We start from the raw sequence: 26,921 nt of genomic DNA, 5'->3' as shown, positions 1-26,921 counted from the left end.
TTTTGCCACAGGCTGATTGGCTGTTGCCATTTGGTTTTTGCCTACCGTGTAGCAAATTGTCACAACTATGTAAGGCTGGTGGTTAGGCATTGGTTCAATGTTTTGTGGAGGGGAAGTGGTTGGCTATGCCTGCCCCTCCATCGCTGCTGCTAGAGAATTCTGTTGCAGGCGCTCACCTTGTTTTTGTCCTAACCCTGGCAAGGGGCTAGGGCCACGCCAGAGCCCCTGGGAGCATCTGGGGTGAGCTGAGAGATCAAAGCCAGCTTCTCACTCCCCCAGGATGCTTTCCCTTACTGACATATGGTGATGCCCAGTGTCAGTCCTGTTCCAGCTACTGTGCAGGTTCAGGTAGTCAGGAACCAATGCCTAAGCAATCACTCACATGCTGTAATCAATAAAGTTATGACCAAAATTAATGACAAAAACCTTAAACTAAATTTTGTGTCTATAGTGTCTTTATTTGGGGGGTGGTTTTGGGGGTCTTCACACGCAAAAAGGGGGGAAATGCTAGCCTCAGTCCAGAAATAACCAGTGTACCACACTGCCTTTGGCAAAGGTGATATGAAGCTTTTAAAACAAGGTTTATCCTTTTTGTAAAAAGCAAAGAATGAAAGAAAAACCTTGCAAATCTCTTTAGGAGCAGGACCTTAATGCCCAAAGTCATGCAAAATCTAGTTAGCCTTCAACTAAAACCATGAACACATTATGGGAAAGAGGGGGCAAATGTAACAGCCAAATGTTTAATTTAAGGAACTGACCTCCTTGTTATTGATTTCAGGGCATGAATATTCGGGTGCTCCCCTAAATCCTACCAAGTCCTACATTCTGTAACTGCAGAACCACTCAGTACCCATGGAATATAGTAAGCTATATCGTCATTATAGTGGGCTGTATCTACTCAGGGTAAAAACCATTGGTGTAAATCCAAATTTGGATTGAACGTTGATACTGGTACCCATCTGGACCTGATTTTGTTTTTCGTGGGATGTAAACATGAATGTGCATCTCCAACTATTTTCTGATGTTGGCGCAACAGCTTTCACAAAAATACTACTTTCAGCCACAACTGAAGTTGGCGCACAGCACAGATGCATATGTATGGAGATTCCCCTGCAGAAATGTGTCCTTCCCACTATTGTTATCCTATCAGCATGGTGTATTTCAAAGGGGCAAGGAAGGCATCTTCATGTCACACAGAGCAAGCAAGATCAAATGCCCCACTATCTGATTAACTAAGTAGCTCTCATCTTCACCACCGATGTCATAACTCCTGTGGTCACCAGGTTTTCAAACATTTTTCAGTTCACATGCCCAAGCCAAAGCAAAGGAGCATCTACGTGATCTTTGGTATAACCATGGAAAATAAGCATCGTTCATTTCCCCCTGCCAAAAAATAAGTTTCAGCAGCCACAAACTGGCACTGTTTGCATTCCACATAAATGTGAGTGATTCAGAAACTCACCACCCAGAAGCTGCCAAAATGAGCTTTTCTTTCCAATCTGGAACTATTAGTTTTAAGCTGCTGGATGTTCTCAGAGGCCAGAGGGCAGTACAAGCAGATAGATGTATGTCCTGGCTTAACCCACATATGGACATGGTTTCCAAAGGGACTGTGTGACTTACACTGCAGACCTCAAATTGAGTACTGTAGATCTGAATATTGCAATGTTACAGCCAAATTCCCACCTAATATAGCTCAGGCTTGCTTCCCAATAAGAGCGTTTAGAGTTGCAGCCTGAGCAACCTATGGCCCACTGTTTTTCAACATAAAGTTTTACTACTTTCAAAATTAAACTTCAGGTTGTGAAATATTTCCCATGGAGGAAGCCAGCATTCTCCAGGACTAGACCAGCTGGAATTAAGTTTACAAGTTGAATTTTAGCAGCAAACAGCATATCAAACTCTGGAGCTGCTGTATCACACCCAATCTGCCTGCTGATTACTTGCTAGGAGCAGGTTCAGTCCACTAAAAAATAAAAATCAACAGAAGGAACCGCAGCATAAGAGCTGCAAAAGGTTATTTGAGGAGCTCCTTTCTTCCTTTACTTTTGCAAGTTTGGGAACAGTCAGATCCAAGTGATAAGAAACTAGACGAGAGAGCCATACATGATAAAGCAGGCCCATAATTGAATCTCCCTTGTTTACCTATGACAAGTCACAATTGCCTCCTGGTAACCAAAACTAGAAGGGAATGGTTTCTTATTTTTCTCTTTTTGGGACATCAGGGAATGACATACATGTGTACAGGCAAGCTAATAAACCTTTTTGTGGGCTAGTAAAAAATTATGAGCTTATTGCATGTCTGTGAAAAAGCCATATACCATGACCACTGGAAGCCTTCCCAGATCTTCCTGGTTTTGACAGTCACACACTGCCCATCTGAATCATAGGATATGAACAGAGAAATCCAGAATCCACAGCCTCCTGCTAGCAGCCCTTTGCAGAGCAGCAGGACCGCCATCACTTCCACAGTCCAGAAACTCACAGTAGTCACAGTGCAAAGGGGGAGAGAGCAGAATGATCTGGAATGATCACTGGCCCAATGACCAGGCACCAATAACATCATGTGAGCAGATGTTGGGCAGGCTCAGCCCCTCCCCACCCTCAGGATGCCCTTTTTAAGGATCTCTTCCTCAGCTTGCTCAGCTGCCTGCACATTCAGTGGATGGAAGGAGGAGGCTGGTGCCAATGGAGAGATGCTTGCTTTACTGTCTCAGAGGGAAGTCAGCTCAGCCAGAAAGCCTCCGCTTAACCCAAATGCTCCCTGACAGCCTAGCACAAGGGATTGTTCTGTTAATTGTTCTGCTATGATGTGAGAAATATCTTGCCACGGTACTGCCAGCTAGAAATCCAGAAGTCACAAGATTCACCTTACCACTACTTATCTATTTTATAGAATTTCTGTACTGCCCTTCATCCGAGGATCACAGGGTGGTTTACCATATAAAAACAGAAAATTACTCAACATAGTAACGAACAAAAACAGTAACACACAAAGTTGAAAAGGTCCTTTTCTGTAGCAGCTAGAGTTCCTAAGCCACTTTCAGAGGCAGCCCCATGTACACCACATTGCAGTGATCTAACCTAGATGTTAGCAAGACAATAAGGACAAAGAGAAGTGGGTCCATGAACAAGTGCTATACGTAATAATTCCCACTTTATAAGTGATTATTTGCGTGTTGAGGTCCCCAATCCACCCCCCAAATAACTCACAACAGACACGTAATTTTTGTTTAAGATTTTTGGCATGATTTTGGCCACAACTTTATTCAAATACAAACCGTGAGTGGTTGTTTAGGCATTGGTTAAGACTATCTGTCCCCCCGCCTGGGGACAGAACTGACTTCCGGGCACCACCGAAAGACAGTGCGGGGGAAAGCAAGTCGGGGAGGAATTGGAGCTGAGACACAGACCCTCAACTCTCACCCGCCTGCTCCCCGAAGGCTTGCCGGCCCTAGTCCCATTCCAGGGATTGGACGAAAAGATGGCAAGCCCCAGGATTCCTTTAATGGAATTCCCTTTCCGCAGCAACCATGGAGGGGCAGGCACAGCCTATCCTAACCCCTCCTCCACCAATTTATAACCAATGCCTAACCACAACCTTACAAGTTGTGACGATTTGCTACGCAGTAGGCAAAAACCACCCACCCAGCCAATTTGCCAGGTGGAAAAATTCCTACCAGGCCCCTGCTCAAAGGCAGACGACCCCATGACAGGCAACGCAACAACCCCTTACTCTAAGACGGGTGATCCGTTGCACGCAGCAAAAGAGAAAGTACAAGGCTGCGTGCAAAGTATTTAAACCTTTTACCCCTCCCACCAAAATTGCAACATAACTTTTACCCCAGCAACCCAGTGAACCAATCACTGCCCCAGGCCATCTTTAGAGACCCTGTCTGGTAACAGAGGGGTGGCTCAGTAGACCCCACCGCAACACGTGCTCTCCCTGAAGGAGAACACGCTTTGTATTAGCTTTTTTTCTTTTAGGAAAAGAAAAAGTTACTTCCTTTGTGCTCCAGTTAAATTTCTACTCTGTGCTATCATCAGGGCTCAGTTTCTTGCTTGTACAGAACACGACCTTATAATATTTAGTCATGTGACTCACGGGTGTTGGTTTTTCCACAAAACCACCTAAGTGACCCAAGCCTGAGAAGATAACTCACAGAGCTTTTAGGGAACCCAGAGCCCTTTCCTGAAGTGCAGCAGCCCCTCTATACTTGCCTTCACAAAGTTTAACCTTCTCCTCCATGAACAGCAAGCCCTTCGAAAGGAGCTGGTTCTACCAAAAAGAGAAGAGAAACAGATTGAACATACATGTGATGATTTCAATTTTTAAGAAAGCTATTCATAGTGGATTCACCCAACCAGGCGGCAATATGCTTTCAACCCAGTATGCTCTTGGTCATCCAGTTCTGTATTAATGGCAAAGCACACACTTGCAGTAATACCTATTTCATATAACTAAGCTGCCAAATGGTGTAGTAATTATCACTCAAAAACTACAGCCAGGAAATCTGCCCTTAGCCTATTCTTTCATACGATTATTCAGAAGCAGGATCTGAATTACAGTTCAATTCAGTCATGCTTTATTTTTCAACTTGCCAACAAACCCATAAGTAGTACCATGATAGTTAAATTCAGTTAAACTGGGTTAGAATGTGCATGCAATGTTAATAGCCACAACTCCGCAACTGAGAAATCCATTCTGTGCATTTATCAAGTTCCTGAGAATAATGAATGAAGGGGCATGCTCTGCCTTCGATGTTAGCTTACTTGCAATTTAATCAACACACCACCACCAGAAATATGGAGTAGAGAATATCCCTTACATCAGTAGCACACCTTGCATACCTTGAAGGTCCCATACTATAACAGCATCTCTTGCTAAAGTCAACAGCCTCCACCAAATTCTGCAATTAGAAAACTAATACAATAGGCCAATCTCTTTGGAGCGGCAAGAGACAGTCTCAGGAAATTAACTGTTTGTTTAAAAATAAAAATAAAGCACATTGTTATGACTACCCAGCTAGTCTTCCACTATGTCAGGAATTGGGAGTACAATACTATTTTTACTCTGCATATGACATCTTCAGTGTATATGTAGTACTTTATGGAATAAGCTGCTGCATAAAATGAGCAACCTCAAGCTGGGTAGTGAAGAGAGGAAAGAAAAGCAAACATTAAAGGAGAACAAATGTTTTTATCTCATGAATGTGGCAGAAATCCATTGCCTATCCTTTTGCCTTTCCTGATCATCCGACAATCAGCTTAACTTGGTAGCCCCCCATCATCTACTGTTATGAGCTGGTAATAAAAACTTCCTTTTATCTACTTTCTAACTGAGTAAGTTAGCCAGTTGTTTAATTATCTATATTTAACCCTTTGTTAAAGTTGGGAATGAAGACTAAAGCTTCAATGGACTGGTTTCCTCAAGTTTCCTCAAGTTTGGAAAAAAATAAAACAGACTCAAACAGGAGCAGAGCACATGCAAACCTGGCATGGTTTGCACATAATGCTAATCTAAACCATGGCTTAGGTCAGCACAACAATTGATGCTTTTGAATTATGGTGCTGGAGGAGACTCTTGAGAGTCCCATGGACTGCAAGAAGATCAAACGTATCCATTCTTAAGGAAATCAGCCCTGAGTGCTCACTGGAAGGACAGATCATGAAGCTGAGGCTCCAATACTTTGGCCACCTCATGAGAAGAGAAGACTCCCTGGAAAAGACCCTGATGTTGGGAAAGATGGAGGGCACAAGGAGAAGGGGACAACAGAGGACGAGATGGTTGGACAGTGTTCTCGAAGATACAAACATGAGTCTGACCAAACTGCGGGAGGCAGTGGAAGTGCCTGGTGTGCTCTGGTCCATGGAGTCACGAAGAGTCGGACACGACTAAATGACTAAACAACAACAACAGCACAATACAGAACGACTGGGGAGGAGCAAAACAGACATATACTCTTCTCTAGAAGCCTGTCCATTTCCTCATTCACCCTAAGCAATTACTTTGCTTAGCACTGCATATAAACAAGGACACAGTGAGTAATGGATGTGACACCCTGCTTCTAAATTTACTGGCAGGCTTTTCTTTCTAACTTTCAGGTTCATACATAGTCTGTTGACATCCATCTGTCTCAGAAGACAATGGAGGACTGTACCTTTGGGGATGAAGTCAAACTCAAACCGCCTGGGCGTGTAGGTTCTGCAGTAGTGCAATGATCCCTCAAACAGGAATGGCCTCACTCCTTTGCTCTGAGTGTACATGCATCCATTCATTGTGGTTTCATGACTACTCATATATTCCAGTTATTAATGGGTAATCTATATGCAATCAGGGACGTGGGTGGCACTGTGGGTTAAACTACAGAGCCTAAGTCTTGCCAATCAGAAGGTCAGCGGTTCGAATCCCCACGACAGGGTGAGCTCCTGTTGCCCGGTCCCTGCTCCTGCCAACCTAGCAGTTCGAAAGCACGTCAAAGTGGAAGTAGATAAGTAGGTACCGCTCCGGCGGGAAGGTAAACGGCATTTCCATGTGCTGCTCTGGTTCGCCAGAAGCGGCTTAGTCATGCTGGCCACATGAACCCGAAGCTGTACGCCGGCTCCATCGGCCAATAAAGGGAGATGGGTGATGAAACCCCAGAGTCGGTCACGACTGGACCTAATGGTCAGGGGTCCCTTTACCTTTATATGCAAGCCAACATATTGGGGGAGGGGCAGTGAACAAAACAGATTTCTCAGTTAATATTCCAAAGTTGTTGGGTTGTACTTTTTTAAAATCAAGGAGGAACAGTCACATCTGACTACGTAAACAACCACTTCCCTGTATTTTTACAAAAAGCCAAAGGAGAGGAATGGAGCCAGGAAAGTGAAAAAAATCACACAGACATTCTGAATGTTTAGCATTGGTGGGGAAGCAGATATTCTCATTTTGACAAATCATAAATTTGCTTGCAATGCCTTATTTTCAAAAGTGCTATATTTATTTTGTGGAACTAGAAAGATTATGCCACCCTAATTAAAGGATTTAGGATTAAAGTAAGACATTCCCAGAGACACTATACACTTAAAATAAATCAGGGTCTGTTTGTTTTCCTTGCTACATGGAGGTTTCTGTCTCCTTTTAATGACAGGGCATTCCTTAGAACTAGGTGCTTAGAATTAGTTAAGAAATTGCCAGCAACAAACAATGCTGTAATAGTTTTGTTATTTTTTAAAAAAAAAAATATTCAGTTTTTTGACCTGCCGTTCCCCTCAAAGAAGCCCAGGGCAGCAAGAAAGAAGATATTGTTGTGTTTTCCAGAATAGGAAGACAAATACCCATTATTCATGCCATTTCACATGTCCCGTGGAAAAATGATTTGGCACCCCCAAAAGGTCTCAGGTACTCAATGTAATGGAAAGTTTCTTGAATGAAAATGCAAGGCTGAGGTGAAGCATCAGGAAAAGGCTCAGCTGGCAGAGACCCACTGACACTTTAAACTAGGCCAAGGTGGATGATGGCAAAATTAGGCAAACTCTCTCCAAATCTTTTCTTTAGAAATCAAGTTTCTGAGGGAACCTTGCCCACCACTCAGGTCACATCAGGAATGCTAAGTTATTATGCTTTCCATTTCCTCGGGACTTCTTTCTCCATACACAGTGGCCATATATACACAACAGTCAGTGGTCTAGCTGAATAACATGTCCTGCTCTGAACTCAGAATGGTGGAAAATATACTTTCATTCTACCACCTACATCTCCAAGGAAAATCCAGGACAGATTTAACTCAATATAGGAACATCTAACCTGCATGCATATGCAGTTATAGAAGGTCAGTAACACAGGTCCAATTAAGGCACAGGAAAGGCATATTGCACAATCTGTCAATCCTGCAGCCAATAAGAGTCCTCAACAATTAAGTAAAGATGTGTAGAAGTGGCACGTTTCAGCCTGCTGACCTAGAAGAAAGGATGGAAGGAAAAACAGATATGCCTCCTACAGCTGACAAGGGTCAACTAGCTCATTTGCCTTGCATTAGGAGGAAAATGATGAGGGGGTTGATCTTCTGTCATCTCAGCTACAATAGCCCATGAGTTTTGGGCTATCCTGCTTCTGAAATAGTCTACTCCTGTAATGCTGCATACAAGCAACATTATATGCTACTGTCAATACCTACTGAATCTTGTCGGTGTTGTTTTTCTACCTAGTCCACACACTGCAACAACTGCAAGCTCTATGCTCCTGGAAATTGCTTTTGCATTCCAAAAATAAAAGCTCAATACAGATTGATTTTATATTACCCCCTAGCCCACCGAACAGTGCACCCATTTGAAAACTGATGAAGGCAGCTCCAGCAATGTGGCATATCCTCACCTGACCAATGACATTGCAGATGGACATATACCAAGATTGTGGTTACCACTTCCTTCATCCGGGGCAGGTATGGGGAGGAAAAGGTGTGAAAATTGGCTAATCTAATTAAGGAATGGGTTTTCAAACATATCAACAAACCACACTCATCCTTGTGGAGAGCAGGATCTGGAACCAAACCTTGATCAAAAGCAGCACACTGAGGAAAAGCATGAACAATTGTGTCTTGATAAAAAAAACTACCTTTTCTCACCACAAATGCGCAAATGTGTACATAGCCATAATCACCACTTGAAATTTCTGATCTTCCCCACAGCTGTGCAAACTTCCCTCCTGCAGATTTGTGAAAGCACAGAAAATATCTGAGGCTCCATGTGGCAAGCGGGTGCACTCAAACATATCTCCCACATGAAACGGTTCCCATTCAATCTGATGCACTAATGCAGCAGTTTTGTAATCTACATTTGTAATTTTAACTGACCCAGACTCAAAAGCATTTTAACTTTGATAGTGGAATGAGGTGTGCATATGGAACAAACCTCCGGCATTAAAGTGAATGGCAAAGTCTCACATTTGTCCCGCATGTACATCTTCTCTATGCACCTCGTTTCACCACTGAAGTGAATGAGGAAGCAGCTGTGGCTGTGTTGTGCACATGTGGACACAGTTTATGCTTGCAGTTAAATACAAGGTCAGGAGAGAGATGTTTATTTATTTGGAAATTCACATCCTGCTTGTTAGGAGGAGAACAATTTACTGTTGGTATGATGACTCTAAAGATGCGCTAACTGAAGTGGATTTACATGATTTTCTATTCAATGTATGTTATATTTACATTGTACATTGTCTTTGCGATTAACTGTATACATAGATTAATAAAAGTCTAACTGGTGATAAGAATGGCAAATAATATGCATGCTTGTGCTGTGATCTATTAGATTGGGGTTGAAGAATGTCAGACTCAAGGCAGAATGCGACCCTCCACACCTCTCTAGTTAATCCCTGGCACTCTGCCCCAACCACCCCCAGTCTTCCTAGGCCACACCCCTCAGCAGCCTAGCTCACACCATCTGAGTGCTTTTCCTGCTGACTGGAATGTGCCCTTTCTTCTAGAAAAATGGGGCTGATATTCACCATGAAGCTCTTAAAGTAAGCATCACATTTTTAACCAGTTCTTTTGTTCTAGAAAACAAAAGGTGCCGGTACCGTGTACCCTTGAGTACCCTTGGGGGTAAGCACTGTCTTTAACTTTGATAATGGCTTTTATGTGAGTAAAGGTAAAGGTACCCCTGCCCGTATGGGCCAGTCTTGACAGACTCTAGGGTTGTGCGCCCATCTCACTCAAGAGGCCGGGGGCCAGCGCTGTCCGAAGACACTTCCGGGTCACGTGGCCAGCGTGACATCGCTGCTCTGGCACGCCAGAGCTGCACACGGAAACGCCGTTTACCTTCCTGCCAGTAAGCAGTCCCTATTTATCTACTTGCACCCAGGAGTGCTTTCGAACTGCTAGGTTGGCAGGCGCTGGGACCGAACGACGGGAGCGCACCCCGCTGCGGGGATTCGAACCGCCGACCTTTTGATCGGCAAGCCCTAGGCGCTGAGGCTTTTACCCACAGCGCCACCTGCGTCCCTTTTTATGTGAGTGGATGGAGGTTAAAAAGGAGCATATGGAAAAACCAGTGTGCTGTACAAAAGGTAAAATTCACATTCATTGCTTCACTCACTTTTGCCAGTGTCAAGTTTTAAATTTGTTGATTGGTCTCCTTTTTGTTAATTCTCAAGAAACGACATTGCAAAAGAATTCAAGAGTATCTTCCTGGAGCTTTTCTACAAAGGAATTTTATTCTTGAGCAATTAACCGAACTTTCAAAAGTACCAGAGATGACACATTTTTTCTACCCTCTTCTGCTGTCCATGTTCCTCAATCCTCATTCCTAAATGCTTAGACATTTAAAACACACACACACATTTCCCATAGTACAATAGCTCTTTCTGTTGTTATTTTTAAGAGTTACATCTGTTGAAGATCACGTGTTCCTGTAGAACAGTGTTTATGCTTTGTGTCAGTCTTGGTCAGGTGTGAGGAACCCTCCCATCAGCCCTAGCAGGCATGGTCAATAGCCAGGGATGATGGTAGTCCTATTTCAGCTTCCCCCTGACTTGATTCCCCCAAATATACATGTCTTATTTGAGCAGAAATCCATTCTCCAGCTTCTCCACTACCTCTGGAAGTCTGGTCTGAATAAGAGTTCAGTGCATATATGCAGCCTCCTACAGCATGCAATAATCTATTCTCCTGGACACTGATTCATCACTAGAAGAATACATCTAGAAGAAGAATAGACAATTTTTATTAAGCACTCCCTCCTTCTAAGAGCAGGGATGATAGAGCACTCACACAATGCAGACAGGAATAGTGTTTCAACCCGTCTGGCTCTCCATAGCTCATGCCTCAAATGCTTCCTCCTGCCATCAAACATTGCATCCTGTAGACTTTCAGACCAACTCAGTTCAGACACAATAGCAGTCCATGGCTTGCTGTTATGAGCACAAGCCAGGATCCTTCAACTATAGTAACCTGACTTGTGAGCCAACTGTGGTTTGACGCTAATGAAACAGAAAGCTTGCATTCTGATCCCCAGGAGTATGGAAGGAAGAGAGTGACGAATGCACAAGGTTTGTGTTGGTTTATACTTGTAACCACAAACCAGATATTGCCTGGGGTTCAGAGATAAACTATGGCAGAAAAGGGAATGTCAGGGTCCAGGTGCCTGATGTGGCCCTTCAGACCTATATGGCCCTAACCAAGCCTTCCACTGACCTTGCTCTGCCTCAGGTGCTTTTGCCTGACTGAAACTAGACCTTGAACTGTGATGCCTTTTGTTTGCCTAGAGGGATGTTTCAGTCCATCTGGCTCTCCATAAATGGACAGTGGAGAGGAGTGGCCCATTGAAAACCTATTGACTTTTACATGGCTAGGATGTAGCCTACTGTACAAAGGTAAGGGTCACATCTATTACTGCATCATTTTTTAACTCTGGTCCTACCTACCATGGCCACGCAGCCCCCAAATGCTGCTAAAAATATAAATTAGGCCGTTGTGTTGAAAATAGTTCCCAACTTTAAACTTTGGTTGTTCCAAGAGCTAAATGGGTTGAAATCCCACACAGTTAGAGATTATTATTATAATTTTACATTGGATCAATGCCCCATCTCCAATCCTGAACTGACGGGGGGGGGGAGCTTTTCAAAAGAGGCCAAGACAAAATCCATGCTTTTAGGTGTTTTTTGAGATGCTGAGGGAAGTTTTGAAATCACTATTCACTTAACAAAAGCTACTAGTCGCCGTTGGAAGAAAAACTTACGTATCTTCCCTTAATTCCCATTTTCATTTCTAACACAGATGCATGCCAGAACCAAACAGTCAACAGAAGTGCTTTTAACTCAAATCCTTTTCAATTAATCCACTAAAGCTTTCATTGATTAATCTACCATGATGAAGCTCGCTTGCCTTGAGGATTGCCATTGCAAATTTGTACTACAAAATGGCATGCAATAAAATATCTACAGGAAACGATCACATCCAGTTATTTTTATAGTGCTGGCACACATACAGGCAGTTTTGGCAAGTTCAGATTTTTTTTATAGCTTTTCTTTCCTCTCTTTTTGACCGGGAGAGAAATACGGCACAATGAAATCATGTTGCTATGAGAAGCCCTGTCTCAACGGAGCTACTGGTGACATTATGATGGCTGCAGGAAGCATGTGTGCTACCACTATGCAGCAAACATTTCATCATAAAATAGGCATGCTCAAGCATCTTTAGACATCCATATTGTGAGAAATCCACTTGGCCCAGATCTTCCTGATGCATGTACACGGCTGTTTAAAAAATGCATATATTGCTCCCATGCATCACATTTTTACTGAAGATGGCATTGGTGAAACCTTATTTCCTTCAACAATTGTAATAATGTGCAGCACAATGTGAGACTGTGAAACCAGGAGCAACAAGCATCTCTTTGGATTCAATTACTTTACACTTGCATAAAGGGCAACAGAACTCAGTGAAATTATTTGCATGCTTACTGTGTTCAGTGTGGCTTATTCCCTAGTGTGTTTAAGACTGTATCATAAGGTTTGTTACTCACATGATAAACCCATGGTTTGGAAAATCAGGAATGGGCACCAGGGAGACTAAGGTCTATGCACTCGCTTCTTTCCTTATCCACAAACCAGGATGACCCACCAGAATCAAACCATAGTTTGGGAAATTTGTTGCATCGAGACATTAACAGTTAACTATGATTTGCTGGTAGCCAGAAGCAGAAGCTTCTAATCTCCTCCTCTCCTACACACAAGAAGGACCCATAAGCCTGTGGCTAGGAGCTGTTCATCCCTGAATCCCTGGACTGAACCAATGTGAACTGCAGGTAAAAGCCCCCAATTTGTGATTAAAGGTGATCCACCTGCTATAGTATCTCGCTTTGACTAATGCATCATTTCCCCTCCAGTATGTGAATGATTGCTCCCGGGCAAGTTTCAGAATTTCTGGAAAGCCTTGTTAACATTTCAATTCACCATTTCAAAGCAAGACACAAAATGTATGCTCACACAACGGAATACCAGGAATGTGTGGGTTGACCACTTATTTCATTTCCATCCCACACATAATTGCTACCAATTTCTACTTGAATAGCATCCCATCTCACCACTGCATAGCTCTTGCATAGGGGTATGTGTTGTCATCATAGCACAGACCCACAACGAGCACCTCTAGTTTTAGAGCAGCACCTAGAGCCACTTGACAAGAAGCACCAGGAATGGGGAATTAGGAGCACCCCAAAGTAATTTCTTTTTGTGGAATGGGACATTTCCTTTGAGCTACCATTGTCGCTTTGATGCAACTAGTCTTTCTAAGTGTACTACACCCAGTGTGGATTAGCAGCAACTGGGATGGGTCATCAGTCAATCTAAACAAAGTTTTACTCCAGACACTGATTTTTAGTGCCAGGACTTCACCCTGAAATACATAAAGAAAAGAGGGAAAATTGCTTGCGGATATTAAAATACTACAAGCAGCCCCTCGTGAGGCCTCCCTGTTAGCTAATTAAATAAAAACTGTGACTCTGCCATTGTGTATCTCCTGGCAAACTGAAATAGAGTTGTCCACCCTTATTTCAGTGATTATTACCATGTAAGCAATGTTGTTCATACAAACTATGCAACCCTTTGTCCAAGGTCCAAGATTTTGCTTGGAAGAGGCAACAGTATGCAAAACCTACTCATGAAAATGAATCCATTCCGTTTTCTTTATAGGACAGGAAAAGCCAAAGCAAGCATCATAAGAACAAGCCAAAAGATAAGACAAAAACTACTTTGGAAAGCTTTAACTGTCCACTTAAGGAACAGATGTTACCTGGAAATAGTCTGTGATGAAGGATCCAAGTTCACTCTTCAACAATCGCCTGAAAAGGAATGGATCACATGTCATAAAAAATGTTTTACAGGCAGATTTCCCAGAGCCCATTCAATAAAAATCAACTCTATAAAACACAGGTGTACCAATAAGGACTGCAAACAATTTTGAAGGATTCTTTTTGTTTTAAATTCTTTCCTCTTTCCCATGATGCTTCTGATATGGCCACTGACCAGAGAAACAGCACTAGGTTTGGGGGTTTGTTGCCTAAACCCAGAACAGTTCTTACAGGAACACATTGTCCTCAAAGCTAAAGCAATTTTCTTAACTTGGCTCGACTGACTTTTGAGAGTCACATGGAACCATTTGCTTTATACCAAGGATGGTGAACCTGTGGCTCTCCAGATGTTGTGGATTCAACTTGTATCAGCCCAAGAGCATGGTTAATAGTGATCATGGGAACTGTAGTTCAAGAGCATAAGGCAGGCTACAGGTCCCCATACCTGCTTTATTCCTTGCTGCAAAGTTCATTTCATTGGAGCATATGGGGATCTGGATTAGAAAAACAGATCTATTTGCGACCAGGCTGAATTTAGGCAGAGAATTTGATCAGGCAGCCTTCTTCTCTGCCAAGCTGCTTTCCAAGGTAGCATGGGCAATTGCCATGGGAGACAGGGTTTCTTTTCAGACCTAGGCCAATCCCATGTTCCAATGCATTGTGTTTGGTTTGACTGCACAGGGTGGCAGCATGTGACCCGATATTTTTCCCCATATGCTGAGCAGTGTAACATGGATGGCTATTGCTGCCTTGCTTTTTAATGTCTATTAGTGCTAGACCCAAGAGGGCAATTTCAAACTTCTGGTCTGCATCTTGTAAAGCAAGCAGCTTGGCAGAGAAGCTTCTGGGAGTGATCCAGCATAAATGGACTGCCATTCTGTTTCGGTCCCTGCAGCTAGAGTTGCCATATGCCTGAGAATTCCTGGACATGCCCTCTTTGGGAGCTCTTACATGCCCATCAGGGGGGAAATTTTACATTTAAAAGCAAATGTCCTGGATTTGGGGGGTTGTGCTTGTGTGCGTTTGTGGTTCTGGTTCTGGCACAGGTGTCCTGGGCTCTGGCTCAGCAGTGGCAGAGGGGCTACTGGGCAACTGCCCTAACAAAGCTCAACAACTTTTTATGTCCGGATTTTTACCTCTTGAAATATAGCAACCCTACCTAATCAGCTTTTAGGAATACTCTGAACAGAATTAGGTACATCTCAATCCTCACTTTTGCTTAGTACCAAATGAAGCTCAGAATGGTGATAAGGAGTGCTAAACCACTACAGGATCACAAACGATGCCAAATTCATACACCACCTGAACTAAACTTAACCTGTAAATAGATATTCAACAAAGATAACCCTTATCTAAGACTTCCCAGTTAATGAACCCATTTCTGTGTCAACTACTGTGACATCACATGTGTACACATGCATTTGTGCACACCCACACACAGAGGGAGGGAGGGAAGACCTGCTGTCCTAAATCACTTTTCTCTTTATGGTTCACAGCGTTTTCTTTTGATGCAAGGGACATGTTTTGGTGCTAAATTCTCTTACAATAGTGCTTAGCAAATTTTCTCACTGGTCACTGGTCCTTGCTTTTTTTTTTAAATCATCCTAATCACTGGGCAAACATAATTTGCCAACAGAATTCTTATCTGGGCATGTGAGATGAAGATGAAAAAAGGCCATTCTCTCCATCATGCTACTGACTGACATCTTCCAACCTTCTCTCCACCCCCACCACTCCAATACACTTACTATTTGTATTCTTGCTACAAGCCAGTCTGCTCAATAAAATGCATGACCACCATTCCTAACTTCCAAAATATGAATATAATTTACAGTTTGCAGACCACAAATAAATAAAAAGGTCACAGAGAGTTATGAGAAGAGGGAAAGCAGAAAGCAACCACACATTGTCCAAGGGAAATTGCAGTATCTACCAATTTACTTTGTTATTCCTCTGCGTCCAACCAGTCCATGACATTGGGGAGCCTTTTCAAAATAGTGTCTCTGCTATTGAATAGCCTACCCAGAAAGGGTGTCTCAGCATCATCCTGATGGCCTTTTCAGTGCCAGGCAAATGTATCTTTATTCACCAAGGTTTTTCAAGTGCATTTTAAATCCTGGCTATAAATTATTTAATGCCATTTCTTGCCTTACGGTTATTGTCATTTCTGTATATTACTGTGATTTTATTTTTTTGTAAGCCACCCAGAGAACATTTATTGAGGGGTGGCTATATAATTCTAATAAATGATGAAGATGAGGATAACAGTAATACTGTCAATCCATAAAGCAAGATCAATTGTACTACTTTTTTTCCACAATTTAAAGGACAACCTATCTTTCTAAGGTTAAATTTGGAGAATGCATTAAGAAAACAGTTTGATGGGAGGCAGGGGAGGGAGGAATCAGATTCCAGAGGCAACTTATAAAGTAATTTGTCAAAGCATGCAGAAGCAATCGTCTTACTCCGATGATATAAAAATCAGTGAACAGAATTTTAAGGAGCCTTCATTTTTAAATCAAACCTTGTGGGACGAATTTCATGCCTTATAGATTTGTTTTCAAGTAGAATACTGAAAAAAAGAAAACGAGTACAAAAAGGCTTTTATACTGCCATGGAGAATGTTAAAACTGTTCCTAACTTAATACATAACTTTGCGTAACCTCAGCAGTTTCATCCCCAAAACAGTGGCGCTCAAAACACTGATAACCTTTTGTCAAAACAGCTTGGCTTCCTCTGTGTTGACGACGTTCAAACTAAGTTCATAGAGGCGGGTGGGGAGAGGACATTGAAGGACGATAAAAGACAAGGAGGTCATTCTTTATGGTTACTCAAGGTTAAGAGTAGTATTTTAAAAGCCATGATCGCTGGCACTGCAAAGAGAAAAACCCAAGTCTGGGAAATGAAACGAACTCTAGCCAGTGCTCACTTTGTAGGTCTTACTCTAGGAAATTAATCTTTTAGCATAATTGTCTGATGACGGCTTTTGTTTAAATGAACTTAGCATGCAAGTAAGTAGTCTGTCTTTCACACTGTGAGTATCCCAGCTTTCACCAGTGGACTGAGATACTCAGAAATTCGGTAATGAACATTTAAATATATATCAAGATGTTGGAGGTTGGAGCCCCCATTCAGCTGTTGCCCAGGTGCCATGCCCATAACATACACACACACACACACACACACACACACACACACACACATTCAATGCCAAAGCATTAATTTCACCTAAGTTAGAACCCAAAGAGCAAGCATCCAGTTCCGCTAGAAGCCAGTCATCAAAGCAGAAATCTTATTTCACCTTTCAAAATATACCTCCACGAATCACCGTGACTGAAGAATGGGCAGCAACCCGAGGTTCAAGCTTATTTAATCAAACCACAAAGAACACGCATTCGCTCATTCCTGAAGCAGCAAGAGGAGGAGAAAAGAACTCAATAACAACCATACCTTAAAAAATAATAGGTATGTGGAAATTCCCTAATTTTGGGGATCTCTGCTCTGGATCCTGCAAATATAACTATGCATAACAGCATCTCTTACCATGTACAGAGTAGTTGCTATTAGTAAACTAGAACATTTGCGATACTATCAGCTTCCTAGCTCCACAGAGAGTTCAATAATTTGGTGAGTGTGTGATTGGGGTACAGTGGAAATCAAAGCAGCCTATTAAGAGCCTGGTGTCATCTATTGGCATATGGGTCTGATCCAGCACTCAGTTTCCCCATGTAGAATCATTTTGTACATGATGAGCTTTATGCTTAGTGCCAGTAGAAGATGGCGTGTTGGGGTGGGCAGTGCTCACCTAACCCCCAACAGCTGAGTCACTGGTGGTCATCAATAAGAAGAGGGAGACAGCCAATCCTGTGCTCCCAACACTATGTTTGCACCATGTCAACCTCCCCAGTGCCTCGCCCCTCTCGTTCCTGGTAAACAGTAACTCAGCTGTCAGGAGAGAGCACCACCACTCCACCCGCTATTGCTTAGTGCATTTCTGTGTTGATATATAAGAAAAGCTTCAAGCAAAAGTTACTGCATCACTGCCAATAAAAATAAAAAAAGGCAGGCTGTGAATCTCGTAAACCAACCAACTGCCATGGTCATATACACACAGGTCTCAGTTGCGCCACCTGTTCTGCATCAGGCAGGCAATTCTATACAACAGAGTTAGAGCAACATACCTTACATTTTCATTGAGGATGTAGAGTTCATTGTTTTGCAAGCCTCCCCCTTTGAACACATTGATCACTGCTGTTTGAACACTGCCAAATAGAAGCAAGACAGTTAGGGCAGCCATAAATAACTTGCATCAGTATGATTTACACGGAGCAATGAAACAGCAGTCAGGAGCCATGTAAATATATCAGTAAGCAGAGAAGTAGATTAATTGTCCTTAAATTGCTTCTGCTTTTTCCCCACTCTCCCTGGAATCATCAGAGTTGTTTGCCAATGGCTGCCAATAAGTAACAGAGCAGAAAACACAGTTTATACACACCAAGGGACTAATACCCACTCACTCACCAACAAGCAGAAGTTAATAGACCCACACTAAGCTACTGCTATTAAACTACTGCCACCTAACAAGAGCTCTGCTGGCCAAAGAACCTTCTAGTCCAGCATCCTCATGGTGACCAAAAAGATGCCTTTTGGAAGCCCACAAGCAGGACCAGAGTGCAAAAACACTCTTTCCACTTGTGTTTCCCTGCCACTGACAGTGGAGGTAGAGCATAGCCTTCATGGCAAGTAGCCAGTGGCACAGGTCATTTTCAGTGCCATTTTTCATGACCGCTGCATCATCTTGTTCAGCAAGAAAAAACACACTAAAAAAAAATTGCCATCTTGTATTCCAATTTACTCCTGGAAATATGGGAGTAGAAATATAATGGATGGCTAGACATTTAAGAAAATTGACTGTGTTTCACAGGCTTGTATAGCTATAACAAGGGGGGAAAGGGATCAAGTACTGCGTATGATCCAGACTGCAGATTTCCTACCTGTGTTACTACATGGTCCATCACAGCAAGGAACCAAAGACCCCTATTCCATCAAGGGTATTACCCAGGAAAGGTAGGGGGAAACAGACCACCATAGTCAAGGGAACAAGAGTCGTCACTGAATTTGGAAATAGACTCAATTCAGCTGTGTGGGCATCTGCTTATACAAAGTTACCCCTCTATCATGCGGAACAATGCTGTTAGCAAAGAAATTCCACAGCACAGTTTTGAGAGTAAAATGTGACTGGAGTCAGTCACTGCAGTTGGTGTATTCTACAGAAAACAGCAAGCATCAGATTAGGGATGGGCTTTTGGCTCCTGATCTAATATCAGAAGCTGCAACATCAAACCTTGTCTGACATTATACAATCGAGCCTAGGGCTAGCGCTCAGATTCTTTTCCTAACTTCCAGTTTAAAACATGTTGTTGTTTAGTCGTTCAGTCATGTCCGACTCTTCGTGACCCCATGGACCAGAGCACGCCAGGCACTCCTGTCTTCCACTGCCACCCGCAGTTTGGTCAGATTCATGTTTGTAGCTTCAAGAACACTGTCTAACCATCTCGTCCTCTGTCGTCCCCTTCTCCTTGTGCCCTCCATCTTTCCCAGCATCAGGGTCTTTTCCAGTGAGTCTTCTCTTCTCATGAGGTGGCCAAAGTACTGGAGCCTCAGCTGCAGGATCTGTTCTTCCAGTGAGCACTCAGGGCTGATTTCCTTCAGAATGGATGCGTTTGATCTTCTTGCAGTCCAAGGGACTCTCAAGAGTCTCCTCCAGCACCATAATTCAAAAGCGTCAATTCTTCGGCGATCAGCCTTCTTTATGGTCCAGCTCTCACTTCCATACATCACTAAGTTTAAAACATACCACCGTCTTAACACTTAAATCAGCAAGCTATGGTTTGCACTAGCCCTGCAAAGCCATGGTTTTGATTACACATGCACCAAGAGACAGGATAGCTACATATGGTCCTGAATGCTTTTTACAATTTCTGTAAAAAACAAATATAAAATTATACACTCTGAAAATATGTACCATACCTACCGGTGAAGACTCTCTAGTATGGATAGCTTCTACTGCTTACCATTGCTTAAAATGTTGATTGGGGAAACAGAACTAGATGCCATCAAACACACAAAAATAGAGGCATTACACAAATTCATTCATCTAGTTTTAATGCACTTGCTACATTGAGGTGGCGGTGGGGGGGGAAATGCCTGTGTAGGCAAGTTGCCGATGCATGATGGAATATAATGGAGCCTCTCCCACATACTGTACACACATTTACTCAATTAAATTCAATTAAGTTATGCAAAGGCAGCTTTTCTGAGTGCAAAGAGTGCTGCTCACCTGTTCCAGGCAGAGTTGGAGCTAAGCTGCAGAGACTGCCGAGCTGCCAGGAACCGTGGCAAATCGGTCAGTACCGGGGAGCTCATGAAACGTGGCCGGGGCCTCCGGAATGAGCCCATCTTCTGGAACTGGAAAGCAAGAGCTGGGGCTATGGTGGAATCCTTGGTCATAAGTTCAGGTGGAAAGGATCCAGGAAGCGGCTTGTGGGGGAGGGGGGCAATAGAAAATGCCAGAGATAATGCCTTTCCCCCCACCTTTCAAAAGCAAAATTCAACCTGTAGCAAGAAAGAAAAAAGGAATGGGTGGAATGTTACAGAATGACACTCACCCCCAAAGCATCTTTTGGTAGCACAACGGGGGCGGGGGGACCAGAGAATCTGTATCAGCACTGCTGTGCTAGCTGCAGAGTTCATGAAGGGTCATGCTAAAAGAAATAATAAAAGCCCCTTCCACGGGGAAATTTCAGTTTTATTGAGAGGTTTTGGTTTTAGACACTAATACTGAAGGATTCAGAGTACTCTGAAAAACAGAAACCCCCTCAGAAACTAAAGTTTGTAATGTGCCATCAAAAAAATATTATATAAAGAAAACAAATAGAAAAGGGATGGAGGATGAGAAATTCCAGACACAGAACTATATAATCTCTGGAGAAAGGCTGTAGGTGAGCTGCAGAGCATCTACTTTGCATTCAGAAGGTCCCAGGTTCAATCCCAGGCATCTCCACACAGGGCTAGGAGAGACGCCTGTTTGAAACCCTGGAGAACAGCTGCCAGTCCATGTAGACAATACTAAAGGAGATGGACAATGGTCTGATTCAGCATAAGGCAGTTTTCATCTTTAAAAAAAGAAAAAAGGATTCCTCGTACATTGTTATCTGTTATGTACTGAGTTGAATAGGATCCAAAATGCAAAATGATTGGTCCTAGAACAACAGGATTCAGAACGCAGCAGTCTGATTGGTCCTAGAACAATAGGATCCAGGATGCAGCAGTCTGATTGGTCCACAGGAGCCACCCAATCCAGCTCCAGGTGGAAGTGAATCCGCAACCTGATTGGCCTACAGGTGAATCCCGGAATTAGCCAATCACGTGCAGCCCATTGTGTAAATAATGTATATAAAGCAGATACTTTGAGGGGACTTCCATTCCTCCTCACCACTATGGGCTGAATAAAGAGCATGAAATCCACTCTCAACTCCCATTATATTTCAGTTTCACAAGAGATGTCTGCCCAGTTTGGAGAGAACTCTCTCCTCCTGATGCTGCAGTCCCTGCAATGTAACCAAAGCTGTTTTGAGGGTCACACGATCCCCCAAAGAACCTTTGGGAGAGTAAAGAAGTCAAGAAGGAATTGAGAGAGATTGGCTGCAAGAACAGCCTCTCTCGCGCACGAGCAACCTTTGGCTCCAACCCAGGCATGCTAAAAATTGTCTGCTTCTGATCAGCTTCTCTAGGCTGAACATGTGAAAGAAGATGGGTCATCATTTCACATTTAAGTTACATTTACAACAAGACTCTTAATCTTAAGATCATGGGTTCGAGACCCATGTTGGGCAAAAGATTCCTGCATTGCATGGGGCTGGACTAGATGACTCTTGCGGGCTCTTCCAATTCTGTTTGCATGCAGAAGGTCCCAGGTTTCATTCCCAGTGACATCTCCAGGCAGGACTTGGAATGCCCTTTGAAACCCTGGAGAGGCTGCCAGTCAGAGATGGACCACTGCTCTGACTCAGTATACAGCAATTTCCTACGTTCCTAATTTTAGGAACATAATGCTGCCTTCTTCACTCCAGCCAGTGTTACTAAAGATGCACACCCTTGTACCATTTGTGGGTGCATGCGTAAAAATGCCACTGGATTGAAGCTTGCACCAGATAGAAGCTAGCTGACAGGTGCTTGCTTATGGGCACTCACGAAGTTCAATAATGATGGCAATAAAGGAAAAAGAAAAACCCTTTTTCAGACCACAGAGATGACACACCAGCCACTGAAATCCACTAGGTTTAGCTTATGTTTAGCTTGGATACATTTGCAGAATACTTCAGATCCACTCTGAAGCACCTACCACACACCAAGTCCCACAAAGCTGTGTTTCCCACACGCAAACGACACCAGCATTTCCCCTTCACAGTATGGGGTTTCTCTCATCCCGAGTTCCCAGGTTTCCTTCTGAATGCTGCTCTGTCTACCATGGCAGCTCTTAGTCATTTGCTGGCCATGCCATTTCCACATGCCCTGCAATATATTATTATACTAGGGGTTGGAAATCCTGAATAAGGTTTTCGGGAATCTGCTGGGGATTCCAGCTATCAGAAATTTACAGTATATGAACAAAACACAGAGCAGTATGCATGTAACTGTTTGCTGCAAAAAAAGGGGGAGGGGACAAAAGAAAAATAAATCAGCATTCTTTAAAATACACACACATTTTAGGATTTCCATCACTGCTCTTTTCAAATGTTCCCTCATTCGGCTTCTTGCAACCACAACGGCACTAATGAAAGCAGTGGAGCCTAAAGGCTGTTAGTCACAGAGGCAGCCACAGCAGCAACCTTGACCAGCTAGCTAGCCCATCACAGCAAGAGGAGGAAAAGGAGGAGGACACAGCTAAAGCAAAAGAACCAGACATAATTAAATTGTAACAGACCAGCTTTCCAATCCATTCACTCATGTTGTCCAACCAGACACCAGAGATGATTCAAAATGGGATGAGGGTTTGCACAGTATTCTCTGTACAATTCAGTACATTCAAACCGCACAAGCTTTTGCACTGCCCACAAGGATTCAGTGGGTTGTGCAGCCAGTGCATGGAGGGGATGTGAACCCATGCAACCCCTTTTGCATGAGTACCCAGAGCAGAAGGGGAGAAAGAGAAGATGCTTCTCACAGGACTGCTTATGCCTTATGCAACTTTAAAAGGTACCAGTATTGTGCAGGAATAAATATCTGTGGTAGGTGTTGCCTAGCTTTCTTTGTTTGAATTCCTTCTTCTCCTTTCACCAGCACCCGATTTTGTGCTGACTCCAGTCTGATAAAAGGGGCTGGCCTGTGAGCAAATTAGGATCCTGCTGCAGTACAGAAGCCTGTAAGAAAGCCTCCAGACCTGTTGCAACCGTACAATGCAAGGATGATCCTGACTGCAAGGGAAGCCATTTCTTGAGAATTCATCTAAGTCCTGAGGAACTAGGTGAGAGAGTGAAAGTTCTTCCTCACTACCACCCAAGCTATAAATAGCTCCACTTCCTGGGTTGGGTGTTTTGAAAAACATGCACAAAATTTCAGGTCCTGTTGGTGGTTTGACTACCTTTTTCATTATTATGCATAAAGAATCATCATATATTATACGTTACTGGTTTATTTCTGGTTATCTTTCCACAAGGGCAGACATTGATGCCAAAATCCAGTACAGTGGTACCTTGGGTTATATAAGCTTCAGGTTACATACACTTCAGGTTACAGACTCCGCTAACCCAGAAATAGTGCTTCAGGTTAGGAACTTTGCTTCAGGATGAGAACAGAAATCGTGCTCTGGCGGCGTGGCAGCAGCAGAAGGCCCCATTAGCTAAAGTGGTGCTTCATGTTAAGAACAGTTTCAGGTTAAGTATGGACCTCCGGAATGATTTAAGTACTTAACCTGAGGTACCACTGTATTGCCTGAGCTCAGCGAGTGCAGCTTTCTCCTGATTGAAGTGCAGACTGTCTGAGGACTGGGACATTCACAGGGAAACCAAAATGCTTGCTTACAAAGCTGTTGTACTACCAACCTTACTGTACACTTGTGAAACATGGACTACTTATAAATGCCAACTCCTCAAAAGATTCCATCAACGGTGTCTCTGAAAAAAATTACATATCACATGAGAAGACAGGCAAACAAATGCCAGTGTACTGGAAGAAGTAATGATCACCGGTGTCGAAGCAATGATTCTTCAACATCAACTTCATCGGACTGGTCTGGTTGTTCAAATGCCTGATTATCGTCTTCCAAAGCAACTACTGTATTCAAAACTTAAAAATGGAAAGTGTCAACAAAAGAGGTTCAAAAACTCTCTCAAGGCAAATCTTTAAAAATGTAGTATAAACACCAACAATTGGAGAACAGCCTTTACCAAAGGTGTCATGGACTTTGAAGACACTTGAACTCAGGATGAAAGATGTGCTAAGAGGAAGGCATGTTTGGCAAACCCTCACCATGATCAACTCACACCCAGAAACCTAAGTCCCTACTGTGGAAGGACATGTGGATCCAGAATTGGCCTCCACAGTCTCTTACAGAGTCACTGTTAAGACTGTGTTCATGGAAGACAATCTTACTTGGCTACGAGTGATCGCCAAAGAATAACGGGTTGATAGGTCTCTGTCCCTAAGGAGCTGACAAACTATAATACTATTATGAGTTTGGGATGTTAAGCTGTATGCCAGACCCCTCTAATCCCTGGATCCAGCAAGTGTTAAGAGCTACCCAAGCTTTCTAATTCCTGGAATAGCCAAGATAGCTTCCTGGTGAGGTGATGGGGGATTACGGTGCTTGGCATGACATGACAAATGGGTGCCTCCCCTCCCTCAATAGACAAAGCTAGAGTTGAGGGAGACAGTTACTGTGATATGGGCCAGATGTAAAACAGCAAGCTGTGAGAAGACAGGGAGACAGATCAATAGTGTCTCTTTGAATCCAAGGCTGAGACTATGGGGGAAACAAGACTTTTTGGGGGTTGTTGATGCTGTGAACCCCTCCATCGTAGGCTCAGGTTGTATACTGTATATGTGGAAATAAACTATATATCTTAAAGACACCACAGTCTCCCACTGTGCCTCAATTCCAAAAGCAAACATGAACCTTGGTCAAAGCACCTGGAATCTCACACCACTCAGAGATTGGAGCAATGTGAAACAATACCTACTCATGAGCAAATGCAACAAGCTACCAAGCGCGCACGCACACACACACACAAGCTCCTTATAGCCATTTCTCCCAGATAGTGGTAAACAGTCTTCTGTTTAGGTTACATTTATGAATAAAGCAAAATAGAAAATTTTATCTGCGCTATTTCAAACAAGGAGCTTTGGGGAAAGGCAAGTTTTAGCATTATCTTTCCAAATTATGCTTCCCCTTCTCTTCCCCAGCAAAAAGCAGAGGTGATAACTTTTTCATATTTTAGCTGTCCTTTCTTATTCCCTTTGCCATGTTAGGACAAGTAACAACAGTTTATTCAGAAAGCAGTATAGGCAGGGACTGAGGCTTACTATAAAGATAGAAGACTTCTTGCCATCCTTGATAAGGTCCAAATAAACGAACATAAACATTGCCCATTCCTATATATGTTAACTTAGAAGAAAATCCTATCAGGTTTAATACAGCTAGCTCGAAGGCAGGAATGCACAGGGGTGCTAATAAGATGAAAAAGACCTTTAAGATCCGTTGAGGTACCAAATCAAATTTCACAGAGCCTCACGAATTTTGCCACAGAGACTAGGAATTTCCCCGAGGCTGCTGCAGCAGGAAAATAAGAAATGCTACACATTTTTCTGTATCACATGAACAATTACTTTTAATCTTGATGTTGAACCTCTTTCTCCCTCCTCTCGTTAACAATTTACTGTACTCTTTTTGGTTCCTATGCTTCAGCATGCAGGCAGACGGTGCTAACTAATATTCAATATCACCTGCATTCATAGCAAAGAAACTGACTGTGTTTGAACTTTTGTGTTTGCTTGGAAGCCCAGAGGCAGCCAATTGCGAGAACATATGTAGCTCTAAAGCCACCTCTAAAGAGTCACTGGCTTCACCCATGCAGTATGTTTTGAAGTGTAGCCTCAAATGGCAAACCATTTTCCGAAATTGGAAAAGTTTCAAAAAACTTGTTGAAACGTAGGAACAGGCAATGCTATTAAAAGCAGGGAGCAAGGAAGAGGTCAAAAGTCCCATCAGGAATGCAGAAGCCCTTTGGGCATTCTCATAGATGGGCTCTGGGTTATACTTCTAATGGCTGCCCAAGGATATAAAATACCTGAGCTTCCAAAGCATCCAATTCTCGTTCAGCTCTAACACACACAGGTTTCCTGAAACTGCTGACACTGAAGCAAGCAAACCATCCTGAAACGCAGATGATGAATAATGCTGTAGGAATGGTAAATCTATAACAGCCTTACAAATAATGGTTCAAATATGGCTGGCCAAGGAACAGTTCCAGAAGCATTTTTCCTCCATACCTAGCTTTAGTGGCTTCTGGACTTTGTCAGCTGGATATGTATTGAAACTTCATTAATTTTGTTATTTTTAACATTAAATAGATTCTGCTTCCTAGCCACCTGCAGGTGATTCTTACTTGCCCTGGGCAAGTGCCCGTTTACAAACCTGGTATAAATTAAAGTGTTTAGATTTCTATTTGTGGATTGCCATTCCACACAAAAAGGCAAGTGCCTGAAATATTTTAGATATTTTGGAGGAGGTTTTCAAAAGTATCAGTCCAAGAAAGATCAATCAAACTCTCTGGGTTTTAAAAATATCATAAAGTTCCTTCCCACCCATTTATAACAGGCAACAGAGAAAGAATCGGCATGGAATCTATGCTGCTACTCCTTCCTGCCCTTTCAAATAAAGTAAATCTTTAACTAGGTTTGTGATTAGTGAAATCCTTGATATGGGTTCCACTGATAAGGTCCCGACTCAAGACAACATGTTCATTTCCTAAATATATGAGTGTGTGTTTTGACTTTATTGTATCCAGCAGAAAGAAGCAACTTTAATATTT

General features: G+C 42.9%; 1 protein-coding gene across 7 annotated transcripts in view; it reads right to left on the bottom strand.

The window, feature by feature from the left end:
* The window catches only part of PRR5L (proline rich 5 like), a 69,797-nt gene that overhangs the window by 26,858 nt on the left and 16,018 nt on the right, over positions 1-26,921 (bottom strand). For 6 of the 7 annotated variants that reach the window (XM_083438874.1, XM_083438870.1, XM_083438868.1 and 3 more), the window contains exons 2-5: positions 20,171-20,445; positions 18,012-18,092; positions 13,773-13,821; positions 4,222-4,279 (exon numbers count right to left, since the gene is read on the bottom strand). In XM_083438874.1, the coding sequence (XP_083295000.1) occupies positions 4,222-4,279; positions 13,773-13,821; positions 18,012-18,092; positions 20,171-20,340 (358 nt within the window). In that variant the 5' untranslated portion in view covers positions 20,341-20,445. Of the gene's footprint in view, positions 1-4,221; positions 4,280-13,772; positions 13,822-18,011; positions 18,093-20,170; positions 20,446-26,177; positions 26,262-26,921 lie in introns of those variants that run through there. The other variant, XM_083438873.1, reaches the window with a different exon arrangement.

This window comes from Podarcis tiliguerta (assembly GCF_965153285.1).
Source record: "Podarcis tiliguerta genome assembly, chromosome: 1".
NCBI lineage: Eukaryota > Metazoa > Chordata > Lepidosauria > Squamata > Lacertidae > Podarcis > Podarcis tiliguerta.
This window is presented reverse-complemented; position numbering and strand designations above follow the sequence as displayed.